The 15297-nt window shown below is 41.7% G+C and overlaps 1 protein-coding gene across 2 annotated transcripts in view; it reads left to right on the top strand.

Moving 5' to 3' along the window:
- The window catches only part of lrmda (leucine rich melanocyte differentiation associated), a 196907-nt gene that overhangs the window by 120274 nt on the left and 61336 nt on the right, over nt 1-15297 (top strand). For both annotated transcript variants that reach the window (XM_034151786.1, XM_034151785.1), the window contains exons 3-4: nt 11208-11334; nt 12705-12844. In XM_034151786.1, coding sequence (XP_034007677.1) covers nt 11208-11334; nt 12705-12844 — 267 coding nt within the window. The remainder of the gene's footprint in view (nt 1-11207; nt 11335-12704; nt 12845-15297) is intronic.

The raw sequence follows: 15297 nt of genomic DNA, 5'->3' as shown, positions 1-15297 counted from the left end.
TGATCTTCTCTCACCTTTGCATACACTCTTTTCTTGGGTTTTCAATCAAAGCTAGAATGAAAGTAGGCTCTTTTTCAAAGTGTGCTATTGGGAAGTAAGCGATAACACCAAAGTGGTATCTTTCCTTGAAATGGGTCTTTGAGAAACTTTTTTATTTGAGCAGTGTACTGTGTGTTGAACAAATGTGACCCATGTGTTTATTTTGCCTTTGTCCAAGCTTACAAAGTAGAAGGAGGCTTTCTGTGCCTGAGTAAAAAGGTTTCAGGGGAAGCGACACTTTTAGTAAAGCTGGGAGGCTAAAACAAGCTTTAAAGAGGGTCCAGTCCCACTCAGGTTCACTGGTAAGCCTGTTGGACATCTGGCTTTGTTCTTCTTATAGGCTCCTTATCAGTGGCCTGATGCGGTTGTCCCCTTGCATGTTCCTCTTGTACCTCAGCTGGGCCAATTCGTTGGCCTAAGTGCTCAAATTGAGCCATTTTGTCTCACTTTGAAACAAACTAGGACCTATTATGCGTGTGTTTTTTTATTCATACCCCTCCTCCTTGTATCTCTTCCACGTTGGCCTTGGTCTATGTAGTTTGTCAGTCCCCCCTGCCTTTCTGTGCTCTTAAGTTTGAAGCGCTAGCCTTGTGAGGGGTCAGTGTTTCCACTCCAGCAGTGTCAACTTCAATCTGGGGCGATTTGGTGTGAAATGTGTGCCATGGTGTGGGGGCTTGCAGGTCAAAGCCCCAGTAATTGATGTTGCTTATTCATCTGCTTTCCCTTGTCTACTCTCACCGCAGCACAGCAGCCGTTTTTGTTTGTCTAAATTGTTTGAAGATTTACTGTAGGTCTTAGGGCCCTGAGAAGCATCCCCCTGCTGCACTTTGTCTATGTTCCTACCTAGCAGGGGGTTCAGCACTGGGGACACAATGGTGGCCTCACAAAGGAGGCTTTCCTCAACACAAGGCCTGGAGGACACCTCATAGCATGATACTGAGCACTAGGGGACACACAATGGCAGAGGCACAAAGAAGGCTTCTCTTAAGACAGGACTTGGAGGACATCTAGCATGACAAGCAGGGCAGCTCTCACTGTAATTAGCCATGGAGCCAGCCTGACCAATGGCCCTATGAGATCAATGAACTATCAGTAAACAGTATTTATTTTGTATCAAACTGAATGGAATGGGGAGAAGGTTATTGACACAATGTATGTCCTGTGATGCAGCAAACCAAATGCAAATAATAGGTAGAAAGTATGACCCTACATATATAACACAGCCATGTTTGAAGAAACCAATATCCCTTTCTCTACTGATCTCTTTTGGTCTGCTGATCTCTCTTCCACTCTGTTCCTTCTGAGGAACGCTGCCTGCTAGCTGAAGCGCAGGATGAAATGCTGGATCTGTTTAAGCACAGAGAGGAACGTAATGATGGAGCCACCTTTAATCTGGCCCTTTAGCATGTCAGGCGGCTGCATGGGTGGTATGTCCTCCAGGGCCTTTGAAGAGGGCCGATTTAGAGAAGAGATTTGGATCATTACACAATAAAGAACACTTCATAAGTACTGAAGTGAGTTAGAGAAATGACGGTTAATGATGTTGACGGCAATTCACCTCTGCTGAATTACAGAAAGATTTGACTCAACTTGCCTTCTTTAATGAGCCTCACTCTGTAAAGGTAATGGGCCAGCGGTAAGACATGGGAAGAGAAGGGGAGTTATGGGAGTTATTCTTTCTTTTTTTTCTCAGGGAGCTGCACTGCTGTCTGTGGTTTACACTGGGATGATAGGCTATCACTCCCTTAGGTTTTCGACTGCCTATGCAATAAGGTTGTCTGATCTCCATTTCTATAGATTTATTTGTAGAGATGTGTGCATATGGATCACTAAATCTCGTGTTATAGCTTTTTTATGTATTCATAGACTGTTATAATCAATACCCAACATGCTATGTAATATGACCGATGTATACACTATATAAGTCACTTTTTGAAAGTGTTTACCTTACATTCAACTAATATGCAATGCAGCTTTCCAAGTGCAGTCTTTCATAATGTATAGGGAGTTTTCCCAATAAGTGTCAATCATTTATTATGATTTTCTTCTAAATGTGTCTTTCTTATTTGCTCTACTTGTATCAAGTAAGCCTTTTTACACACTTCAGGAGCTTAAGGACAGCCCACAGCTCGCTTGCTGTTTCTAATCATGCATGTTTATGTGCAAGTTTGTGACAAAAAGCTTAACTGACAGCGCGACCGACTGTCGATTTGCAGTTCTATTTTTTTCCACATCTGACTGTCATCCCATCAAAGTAACATATCTGTCGCTGTCTTTGAGTGTCTCACGCTGAATGATAAATATGTACATCCAAACTGGGATCCAGTGCCAATTATGCATTGACAGAGATGTCACAGAGAATGTAACATTTAAATTAAAATGATGGCATTCAATATCAAACTGCCTTGCGCTACGACATGTTCTATTATCTCCTTCCGAGGCAAAAACAACAACGATGAACAAAGGAACTATCCCAAAGGTCAAATCAATAACTTTGTTGTTCATTTGCTTTTATTGTTTTGTCACTCCTTCATGTCAATCATTAAGCCTATTAATAGGCTTGTTAGAGACAAGACATACTCCTTCGTTGTCATCTTGGAAAGTGTTAGTATACTTATTACCTTTTACAGAGTTAGAAGGCCCTTCAAATGTCTAGTGCTTGCTGTACTGAAAACAAATGGTAGGTCCTTGTTGATATAATGTCACTACATTATTTTCTCTATGGAAATGTTACAGGAGCAATAGCATTGTATTATGTTGTACATGGATGTGCAGCAAGCTCTAAATTACACAAGGCACACAAGGCTTGATATTTTTAATTGGCAGGAATACTTGTCTAATTATCACTTTTCTGTTTGCTCTCCATGCTGAGATTATGTAATTATCTTTTTGAAACATTGTGGAACGATAATGCTTTTGTGTGTGTCATTTCTGAGACGCCTCTGTACCTGACACTCAGCAAGCCACTTAATAACATGCTAGAAAGGCAGCTAATTATATCATCATAATGGCTTGATGAAAGCAAAAAAGGATGGACGGTGAATGAATGATAGCACTGTTAGACTGCTCAAGTTATATATTTATCTCAAATGACTGTAATCACACTATACAGGAAGACCTTTAATTACTAATGTGTTTATTTATTATGCCATAAGAATGGGGAGTCGGTGCGTTTGTTGTCATTATGCAAATCGCTGTTCATACTAAATTATATGTTTCTCCGCAATGATATTTTCAGCAAATTGAATCCCTTATCAAGTTAATTACTCCATGCTAACAAGCCCCCCAAGATAGGGTATCCCAATTAAAGACTACACCTGTTCTATTTGTGGGATTTGTATTTGTTACATATGTCATTACATGCTCTCCTGCGGAGCACAGGTTTGTCAGGGGGGAAGAACCACCAGTAAGACCCCTTACTGGGCTTCATCCTGCTTCTACAAACGTTCTAGGCTGACTAGTGTGTCGTCTGGTTATGGGATCCTTTGCAGAAAAGAGGCAGGAACACAGCTGACACACACATCCGTAGAACCTGCGGAGGGGGGTAGATGGGTAATCTGACGGAGAGAGCACCAGCATCAACAGCAGCCGTAGACTGCTTTCGAAACTTTTTAATTGCCACTAATTACCTTTGCAAGAAAATGTTGAGGCTTGAAAGGATTTGTGTCAGCAAGTGGGAGATCAAAGATTGTGGTGCTGTGCATTTTAATCTGAACACCGAGGGGTAATAGGGAGCTGTTTGTGTGTTAGAGAGCGGGGAGGAGGCAGAGAGGAGGAAAGGAAGCATCCCAGGTGGTACTTGAGAATTCTACCTGTAATGCTGTCTACCAATCACCCCACAGGTCCTGTCACATTATAACATTTCCCACGAATTAACATTTTATTGTTTAATTTAATCGTTTGCTTTAATTCACTTTTTGTTGATTTTCTCTTCTATCTGCGTGCATGCATTCCTCCGTGTCAGTATGTGCACACGCCTGTGATGTTGTGTGTGCCGCTTCATCAGACTGACAGGCATTTCATAGAGGTGGTTTTTAATGCATGCCTGGACATCACTGTGGCAGGGTCATCCATCAGACTTCAAGACAACATCGATCATTTGCCATGAAGAGAGCGCGGGGTAGTGATTATTTGCTATTAGGTGGATGCTGAGGCATACAAATGGCTGGCAGTTGACAGTTGAACTCACTCAAACGTAATGCGGGATGGCTCACCCTCTCAGGGAAATGTTGACGAGCACTGAGCCTGAACACTGTAATGACGGAGCGTACAGACAGACAGGGCACTGAGGGATTCTTGCTCACAGATCGCAGCATCTATTATTTAATGGTTCCTTTATTTTATTACAAGAGTACATGAGTTCATATCCAGTTACATATTCTGTATACATATACTTTATATCTGTGTATTGTTTTATTCATGAAAAACTCATTGTTTTATGTGGCGTGTACTCATAGCAATAGGCCTCGGCTGATTGACCCTGTCACTGTAATGTTATAGTGTTATATACACCTTAAGATGTGTGAGGCTGTGTTGCATGCATGAAAGCTTGTGTGTGCTTGTTTGTGCCGCATTGATGTCCTCACTGACTGAGATGCCATCAGTGAATTGATTTTCAGCTCCGGCTCACTGAGAGAGGAGGGTGTTTGTCATGTGGATAGACAACTAATCTTTCAATACAAACATTCTCAAGACGCATGGCCATACTGTGAGCACAGTCCAGGCACTATGAGCAGGGAAGTGTTGTATAGGCTCTGAAGGGGCTCGGCTTCACTGGCCTCGCCTCCCTTGTCTGATGATGTATTTCACAGTGTACAATTTAGTGTTGTTCATGGAAAGCAGCTGTCATTCTGGCTGGCCATGTAACAAACAACACCTCCTGAAACATTACGAAGGACGTCCACCTTTCTGCAGTTGTCTCTCCATTTCCTTCTTCACTGGGAAAAAGGCAACTCGCTCCTATCTCTCAATCGGGTCATTGTTGAAGCTTAGATTTCATCCCAGGCCAAACCCGGGTCAAGCAAGGCTTATGAGGTTGGACCTGACAGGAATGTCTGTCAAGTCCTTATCCCTTGGCCAGGGTGAATCCAGGGTCATTAATCAGACAGGGATTGGAGATGCAAGGGGAAGCATGAGGCCAGCTGATGCTGACCTCAGTACAGTGGCTTTGATTTTGTCTAGCCCAGGCTCTTTGTGTGTGTGTGTGTGTGTGTGTGTGTGTGTGTGTGTGTGTGTGTGTGTGTGTGTGTGTGTGTGTGTGTGTGTGTGTGTGTGTGTGTGTGTGTGTGTGTGTGTGTGTGTGTGTGTGTGTGTGTGTGTGTGTGTGTGTGTGTGTGTGTGTGTGTGTGTGTGTGTGTGTGTGCGCATTGACAGGATCAGCCCCTGTTTGATTCACAGTGCTCTCAGCCCCTCTGCCAGCGCTAATGACATTGAGAGAGAATATTAACCTCACACACTCAGCAGGAAATATCCACAGGGGTAGTCTATAACTCAGACACTGCATGATCCACAGTGGTATTATCATTCAAACACACCGAAGCTGCTTTAAACATTCGACAGACGCACCATGGTGTAGACATTTTCAACAATTTAATCCGCACTTCTTCCATAATAACCTCATAGCGCATGGAGTAATGAGCGGTGATATTTTACTTCTTCATCAACAAAGAAGTTAGCTAAATATGTTTTACAGATTTCCTCTTGCTTGAATTTGTTTATGCTCTCTAAAAATATATTTTTGTTTTGCAAATGATGTAACCCTGTGTAAAGTTCAATCTGACATGCCACCTCCAATTGACAGCTTTGTAGCTAGTGATGCTTTTACAAACAGGCTATCAGGAGCACGCATAGCGCAATATTCAGAACAGATTAAGAGTGAACCCAAATAAAGAAGAGATTTGCTGCCGGCGCCGAACGTACTCTAATGATTTGCATTGCCATTAATAGTAATTTGCAGCTGCCTAGGAGGAGACGTGTAATCCCCTTCCCATGTGTGAATTGACATGCATTCAGGGAAGGCTATGTGTGTCCTGGACGTGTGATCTTTAAATGACTGCCACCTGAGGCCTGGAAATACAGAGAGAGGAGTGCCACACTGAGCACTGACTGTCTACATGTGAGGGTGAGAAAGGGAGAGCTGTGGGGGAGATAGAGACAGATAATGACAGTCTAATTCACCATCGCCATCGAGATGCATGTACAGAGGCGCGTATAGGCCATAAAGTGTAGCTGCAGGCAAGAGTGCTGGAACAGACCTGATCAGCGCTGTGTGGAGGTGGTAGGAGGGATGTTGAAGGACTTGAGGCGTTGCATGGCATTAATATGCGTTAGAGATAATGTCATCTTATTTACCGCAAGCTAATCCTGATAGTGTTTTGATGCTGTATTTTTGGATGTTTATTTGTGTTTTTGTTGTGGGTTAGAGTGATGAAGTACAGCCGTGTTACACTAATGAAGACCTACTGACGTAATAGGATATCTTTTTTCCTCAATTTCTGCCACACAAAGCTGAATATGTGCTATCATTCTGCATTTTCCACACTCACGATCGCTTTATTCTACTACAAAAACAAATAGGTTTAGTATATTCCTATTGGAAACTGTCAGATAAATACCTTGATTGTCTTAAGAGGAAATAATTTGGGTATATGGCCAATTTGCTGAGTTACTGATTAAGATTGAGAGCTGATTCGCAGTGTGCAGTGTGGCAAAAGCCATCCGAATATTTCTTGACTGTCCTCCTCTTCTCTCTCTAAGCAGCCCTCCTCCATTCACCTTTCTTATTAAGTTTATTAAAGCCAGTCCACATACTGTGTTTCCCAGGTCCAGTTCCTATTCCCATTCATTACAGTACCTTATCCTGGCAGGCAATCTGAAGGGTGCTCTGAATAGTCCATTATGCACATATGAAGGCCATCATGGCTCCAGTATTGGTCAATTCATCAAACATTTATCTGTTGCCTTCTGAACAGGACGTCATTATGCCTGTCACTCTGTAGCTCTGGCCCCCAGTTTAGAATAACAGTGCATTGCTTTTTTGCACCGCTGCGACCCTTTAGAGAACATCAGCCTTTAACTGTGGACTGCAGCTGCAAGGGCTCTTCGGCTTTTAAAAGTGTTTGTGTTTTTTCCTAAGTACATTGGACTCAGTAACTTTTTCAGTATTGCAGTGCTAGATGAAAGGCTGTTTCCTCTGTGATCTATATCAACATTTTAGTAAAGGGGTGAACTTTGAGGTTGTTTTACATTAAAGCTCTGTTATGTACGCCCAAGACAAACTCCATTTGACCTTTGTTATTCGGAGTTTCCAGAAATGACCAACTATAATTCATTTAAGCAACAGTTTCAAAAGCAGCAGACATAGGATGGGAGAGACTTTGTGACACATGTAAAAGAGCCAAGGCTGCCGTTCTCCATTATTCATCTGCTGCATGAGGATATATGACATGACACTAGCGCAAACCATTGGCAGGAGTGACTGACATTTCAGCCAATAATAGTCGAGAGTTTTCTTCCCTCTGTTGTCAGCAGTGGTTCATCAATCACGATGTCTGCATTAGTATTAGTGTATTGATCTGGCAGGGCTGCTCTCTGGGTCAGTGTCTCCTCTCCAGTGTCCTTGTCTGCTGTCTCACATCCTTCCCGGCTTCCTGTGCCGAGTTTCTGCTCCAGCTAAATATTGGTATATGTACTGTGTGTGCTCAGTAGACATGATCTTAGCAGATAATGGAGATTTTAACACATACATGCACTACTTATGTAAGCTCAAAAGCACACAGTGATGCACACAGGACCGTATGATGTTGAGCTTACACAGGCTAAGTGGTAGTCAAAGCGTAAAGACGTGTGACGTATTAGCTCTGACAATGAGGCTGATCATAATTATCTTAACAAGGAGAGGATTCATCGCCTCACCTCGTTAAGGCTACCGCCTGTCTCTGTCTCTCTCTTTCTGGTTAGAGGGTTAGGAAAAATGCATTTGATCACACGTTACATGTGAAATGATTATTTTCTAAATTTGTGCAATACGGCAATGCAATTTGAGCAGAGGGTCAATTATTTTTCATATAGTATTTGTACGATTCTGTCTATTTGTTTAGTTAAAAATATAATGCTCATAATTTGTTATTGCTTGCGATATACATAAACATAAATGACTTCCAGTTTCATAAAGGAACATAACATTAGATGTTTGTAATATCAGTAGTATCGCAGTGGAGTTTAAGATATATTACTGAATAGTTTCCCTATTTTCTTTAGGTGAATAACAACAAATTAAGCTACCATTATAAAAACATACAATATTTGCCATTTATCAAATCTCTACAGAATTTGGCCTCAAGTCAATTATGTCCATTAGTTTTGTTAAAAGCATAAGCAGCTATTTTTCCTTTTATTTTTTTAAGTAAAGTACTTTTACTGCAGTGCTTAAACTTTGTTAGTTTTCCAAGCCTACACATTAAAACAAGAAAGCTTATAAAAAGTAATGAAACCAGCTAAGGAAATCTGCAGAGGGAGCACAGAAAGCTGGAGAGTATTAGAAGTTCAATCCCGGCACTGTAGTTAATGCTGGATGGGAATCAGTGGCTCTCCCCTGGCTGTGAATTTAACTGATTAAATCAGCCAGTGCACGCAGCAGTGGTGACATGAAAACAACAATTAATAAGGCTCCCTCCTGTGCCATGCGGCTCCCTTTAACCGAGCAGCTAATAACATAACCCACAGGACTGCAGCCCCTCGTACACACACACACACACACACACACACACACACACACACACACACACACACACACACACACACACACACACACACACACACACACACACACACACACACACACACACACACACACACACACACACACACACACACACACACACGTACACACACGTACACACACACACACACACACACACACACACACGTACACACACACACACACACACGCAGGTGGCAATAGTTAGTTAGCAATCTCTGTTAACAGAAAATGCAATAATGTTTGTGCCCAACTACAGATTGCCATAGATTATATTTGCAGATTAATTGGATGTTGTACCGAATCCCCTATCAATGCAAAAACAATCACTGTGCTGAAAAATAAAGTTTGTTTTTTAAATAGCTAGTTTGAGAAAACAGCCCTGTCAAAAAACAGAAGAAGTATAGTAGCATAAGATGATACTAACAATTATAGATTGTGCATTACTTTAGCTAGCATTTATTTTTAAATCCAAGACAAACAACAGTATAATGACCAAAGAATAACTAAAAAGGCAAAAATGATAATGAATATTCTTTAGTTTTAAGTATAGCTTTCCCTGCCTAATGGGCCTTTTTGCCTTTTATAAATGAGAGGCAACATGGGGAAAAACAGGCAAACAGAGTAGGATTTCATAAAACTGGCACATCTCTTTGTTCATCCATTTTGCCAGCGCATTAATCAGACCTGATAAGCGGTTGTCAGCTAGCGGCTTTGCCAGCACACTGGCTAGGTGCTGTCAACGGTTGTGGTTGATATCAAGTGTGCGTGTTTGCAAAATGTTGATGTCTTCTGAAACGAGGCAGCTCACTCTGCGTCGTTCCCCATCCACAGTAAATTGCTTATTTGTCGTTTTCTACACTGCTACAAAAGCTGCAACATTTTGCTTTGTAGTTCAAAGTTGTTGCCAGTGTGTCCACTCCGTGCATCAGTCTGTGTTTTTAGGGAAGGGTCGAAGTCTAGGTGGAGTACAAGTTGAGAAAGCACACAAGTAACAGCAGATGGAGCATGAAAACAGTTTGTCTGGCTAGCTAAAAGTGCGGAATAAATGCTCGTCACTGACCAATAAGTTTGACAACGTAATAGATCAAGGTGTATTTTTGTACACTACATTATATCACAATTACTCATCATCTGTTTCCTTCATTTGGCAGCATATTGTTATGTTTCCATTATAATTGTGACTGTAAATTACGCCATCCCCATCTGCACTTAACTGCTCCTTGCTATTCATTTGCAGATTGTCGTGATAAAGTGATATTTCTTAAAGTTGATGTGTATTAAGGCAGCTGTTCACACAAGTCAGATCCATAGAGGAGTAATATTTCATGCTGCACATGTTAAGACCTCACAGTACCTTGAGTTTGTCATGTTGCAATGTGACCCTGTTGACTGGAATTTATATTGACGTAACCTAATGTCCAAGATATGTCTGCTTTTTAAAACTATAAACATACTATACTTATAATGTAGCATTTTGAAATGTAGCTTGGAGTAAATATTGACTATATGGAAATTATGAAATAATTAAAAATGTTGTGTAATATTAAAAATACCTATTGTGTGAACCGTGAGGAATAATTCTTGAAGTATATGTTCAGTATGTGTCAAGTTTTGGCAGATTTAAATGTCAATTAAGTCACCCAGGACACTTTACCATGGCATTCTGACAGTGTGAAGGATTAGACAACACACACATTGCTTTCGTGCACCTTCCATGACTTGAACTTTGCAGGGCCCTAACATTACTCCTAAAACCACCCTCCATCATTTTTATGCCTGTGTGAATGTGTATGTGTGAGAGAGAGAAAGAGAGGGAAACAGTTGAGATGACCCTACAGCCCTCGTTGCAATTTGTCATAAAAAATAAGCGGAAAGGCAAAATTCTTCCTTTAAAAAAAACCATCCTTTGATCTTAAAATCCCAACACTAACCCCTATCGCGGTAGAGTTGCAAAAAAGTTTCCCTTCCATTCCATCTGTGATTGCATGTGTATTCCGGTTCCTCTGTGAAAATGATGGATGACAAGTTAAATTTGTGTCTGGGGAGTGAAGGTGAACTGTGACAGAGTGATTTGTCTTGGGAATGGAGGGTTAGGGTCAGGCGAAACTGGGCGCCTCAAGGCACAAGACATTGACAAATTCATCCTGCCCGCCGCATTTCTGAAGCCTTTTGTTTTGAATCCTGGCTACTCACAAGTGACCCCCATCCCTCATCCTGCCAGCTGCTGAAGGATGCCTCACCATGCCAGGGGAGCTCAGCACCACTAATTCTTGTCATTCACTTCCCTGACAGGCCCAGACCCATACTTTCCCGGCGTATGAAAGAGGCTGAAATATTTATTTCTGCACAATAACGGCTGACCAGATTTAGAACCATAACAGTTGTTCCTGTTGCCTTATCATTGCAGGTCACTGGCGGGCCTCGGAACGTTCACTGAGCTGGAAGAGCTGATCGTTGACAACAATCTGCTTGGAAATGACCTCCTGTTGCCCAGGTTACCCAACCTCCACACCCTTACACTCAATAAGAACCAAATATCCTTTCAAACTAATCACTTAGTCCATTTCTCATTTTGATTTGCAGCCGACTACGCAGGCATATATCACAGGGATCAGTATCAAAATCAATAGTGTGTTTTGTTAACATTCATATGTCAATACAGCCCGCCTTTGTCTCAGAGAACCAGTTTTTTCATGTTGTGCTTTTGCAGGGAGCACTGTGTGTTGCAAAAGAGAGTAGAGGAACTCGCTGTCACCGAGCTCCACACAGGACGAGTTTTTGAACCACAGGGACCTCTAGTGGAATCAGATTTTAGAGTCAACATAACAGATGTGTTTTATTTTGAAAGAAGATCAAGTGTTAGATTAAAACTACATTAAAAAAATGACACACGATGTTGTGTGATTTGTTTGTCTGGTAATATCAGTTATTATAAATTATAGTGAATCAAGTAAGGATTTTATTTTTCATCAGTTGCTTCATTCTTTATACTATGCGTTACCTCGCTAAAATTAAAATGAATAAGTTATTTATTATGTGACTAAATGCACATTTTCTCATTCAGGCTCATTGATTACAACGATGCTGTGTGTTCTACCTCCCACCCAAAGCGAACACTATAAACCAGAACTCGGCACAGCCACCCTAAATTCAAGACATGCAAGGCTGTTTATGATCAGTCAAAAATGTGTGAACTTCCCCTCTACGCTTCAGAACAGGTTTAGCAATGTGTCCTGTTTTCCTCTGGTTATGCAGATCCTACTGGGTAACGATGTTCACTCCCGCACACTACACACACACACACACTTCCAGAGTCAACATTAAAACTGGGGCTCCTTGAAGTGTGCGTCTGGGACTGTGTGCTGAGTTTGGTTGTGAAGTGGTCGGCACATGCTAATAGGCCAATTATGTACATCCTGTCGTGGCACAGTGCCATTTTAAAGCTCGAGCACTGCATTAGTGCAGTTGTATTTTGACACTTTGGGGCTCAATTTTCCAAGTGAATGTATTAGTGATGAATGTGCCTGCTTAGGGGCTGTTTGTTTTTTCCACGTTTCGCAAAAGTTTTCCACAGCAAGGCTCTGGGAAGCACGGACTGTTTGAACCACAGGGCATCCATCATTTTGTCACTGTTCTGCACCCGGCCACCTAGGAAATGAAAGAGATCGAGAGAAAGGGAGAGAGAGCAGCAGCCAAATTGTGTCACTACTATATGCCAAAGCCTGCACCTTAAATTGCCCCTCTGTCTGCCCAGTCTCACAAAGCCAGTGACTAGCCCCTTTGAGCACCTCGGTAAATTTGACAGTGACGTGTTTTAGTGCAGACAGGCCCGGGAGGGGCGGTGCGGGTAGTAAATGCTAATGTAATTAACAGTGCTAGGTCCTTGACATCCGCCCTTTGACACCTGACTGATATCGAGGCCCTGCTGGAACACTTGGCTGATGTGACCCCGTCACTGAAGTACCTAAGCCTGCTGGGAAATGAGGCCTGCCCCAACCAGCTGGTCAGCCCGGATAAGGACGAGGACGACTACCAGAGATACAGGTCAGTAACAACATCCACTGTGCTGATGTAACACATAAATAAGAAAAAGAAACTACTGTGACCCGTTTAGATAGATGGATAGATACCGTTCCGTGTCTCTGTGTTTATACTTTCAGTCAGACAGTTTTGATGCTAAGCTATTCAGAGTGATAGCTTTTTGTAAGTAATGGATTTGGAGATGTTCCTTTTTTTAACATCCAGCCCCCTACATTTCACAGGCAGACTGTGGATTTAACCACATCACTCTAAAAGCTTTGTCAACTGGCCCCTCTACACTGCATTTTGCAAAATGGATTTCATGTGTGACTAGTCACCACCACAAATGAGTGTTTACTACCCTGCCTTACCAGAGCAGATGATGCATTAAACATCAAGCGAGGCCTCAAGCCATGCAATATGACCACCATTTGTCAGGGTCCTTTACATGAAATGCGATAAAAGGCGAAAAGCATACTCTCTTTTGTCTGTTTTAGCCCTAAGTGCTTGTTTCTGACTCTGCAATGCTTATTAATCATTTACCACCCATGCCTTTCTTGAATAATCTTTCTTCTCTCTTTTTGTCTACCTTTTTTCCCCCCCAGCCCCCTCTCTCACTTTCCCCTCCCCTCCTCCCCCGTTCCCCTCTCCTCGCATGCTTATCTTGCTGGTGAGGAAAGCTGTTCTGTTTTGACTGACAACGTCTAGGGTCCTGTAATGTAATATTCATAATGTGTCACATAGTAAAACATCAATTTGAGCGTGATGCAGATTTCATGTCTGACAAGGTTAGGCTGTATGCAGGTCGTGACAGCACTGGCCTTGGGCAATAAATACCCAGCCCAATGCCTCGGGAGCTTTTGGTCTCTCAAGTGAAATACCCTGGTGCGTTGCATCGGTGCCCCAATTAGTGCAATGACATAGAAACAGAGTATTCGTTCACACAGTATTGTGTAGTGTGCGCCGAGGTTAAATGTTGTCCTGTTCTGAGCCGACCATGCGTACGATCAGTGGCCATTTACAGTACTACAATAACACATGAGTTTAAGGCTGTTATATTATATTATACCACAATGGTTACTGATGATGTGGCATTGTGCTTACAGGAAGCTGTCTCCTCACAAAACGTCTCATCTCATTCTCTCTGTTTCTGTGATGTTTAAAGATTAACATATTTTAATGTGACATTTTAACCTCTTATCTTGAGGAAAATTATCAGTTTGTTCAATCTCCTTTTGTGGCAGATCAAAGAGTTTTTCCCTGCGGCGCCTCACCAGCAGCTGCACTTTGTGCTCACTCAACCTTCTTTTCTAAATGCTTTAAATGCAGCCGCAGAATTGTTATTTAAAAAGGCTATAACTATTATGTTTTTACTTTTTCTTTTCTTAGATGTTATACTAAGTATAATGACTTAATTTTCTTAGCAGGTTCCATTGTTTCCTAGTGTCTTCATTTCTAATTAACTATTAGTTAAACCTTAACCAGAATTACAAATGTCATTGTATTTAGCATTTACAGACAAAATTACAGTAGAAAACTGAGAAACTATGTTACTATTCAATACAAATACTCAAATAAATACATTACATTTTCCATTACAAATTAAATTAATAAAACGTTTAAAAAAATATATAATTGGGTACCTGATCATTTTCCATATCAATTCAATTATTAAAAAAAGTATTATCAATTAGCATCATTTAGTTGCCTTTAACACAACCGCTTCCAAACAGCACATATTATTATCACATTTTTCGAAAATGGCTAAATAAAGGGTATGAGTCTGAGTTTTTTTTCCAGGCATCTTTCCTCCCCCTACCCCCCTGTGCTCTCTTATCCTCCCTCTTTGGTTGGGTTGAATCATTAATATCCCTACTGGCTGACAGAGCCTTGTCATCTGCTCTGACCCTGTGATGGTAGGTTACCTATGGAGAATAACCTCCCTGCATGTCTCCCAAGGGCATCTTCACATTTCATCATGGAAATGCCCTGAACAAAGTCCTTTTACAGGCAGGGAGACACAGGATGCGATTTGGGCCTCTTGTATTTGAGTGCTACTGCTCTCATAGGAAAAAATGCTCGTATAAGGGGTTAGGAGCAGGTCATTTTACCTTGTAATAATATTCCTATAAGAATACATTCAGAGCCATGTCATAGCGTTTAATCATTTTTGTTGTAGATAAGCACTCTTTATGTTTTCATTTAAAATCAGATCATTCTTAAATTCGCACAGAGATATTTTCTGTTCCGTGTCAGTCTAAACGTTCTCCCAGCATCCCCTCCTTATAATCCTCAGGTGATGAAAACTTGACACGGGCTTTGCCATCTCCCCTCATCGCCATCGCCATCATCAATTTGTCACGGCTCTTTGCGCACAGGTCTTTTCTGTGCCCATATCCCCCGTCCTTTCTCACCCTCCACTTAGGTGCTGCATGCATGTCCTTTTTGGCTACTAGCTCAGCCCTGACATACTGGTT

The sequence above is a fragment of the Trematomus bernacchii genome, unplaced genomic scaffold, assembly GCF_902827165.1.
Source record: "Trematomus bernacchii unplaced genomic scaffold, fTreBer1.1, whole genome shotgun sequence".
Taxonomy (NCBI): Eukaryota; Metazoa; Chordata; class Actinopteri; order Perciformes; family Nototheniidae; genus Trematomus; species Trematomus bernacchii.
Note: the sequence above shows the minus strand (reverse complement) of the source record. Positions and strands in the feature narration are given on the sequence as shown.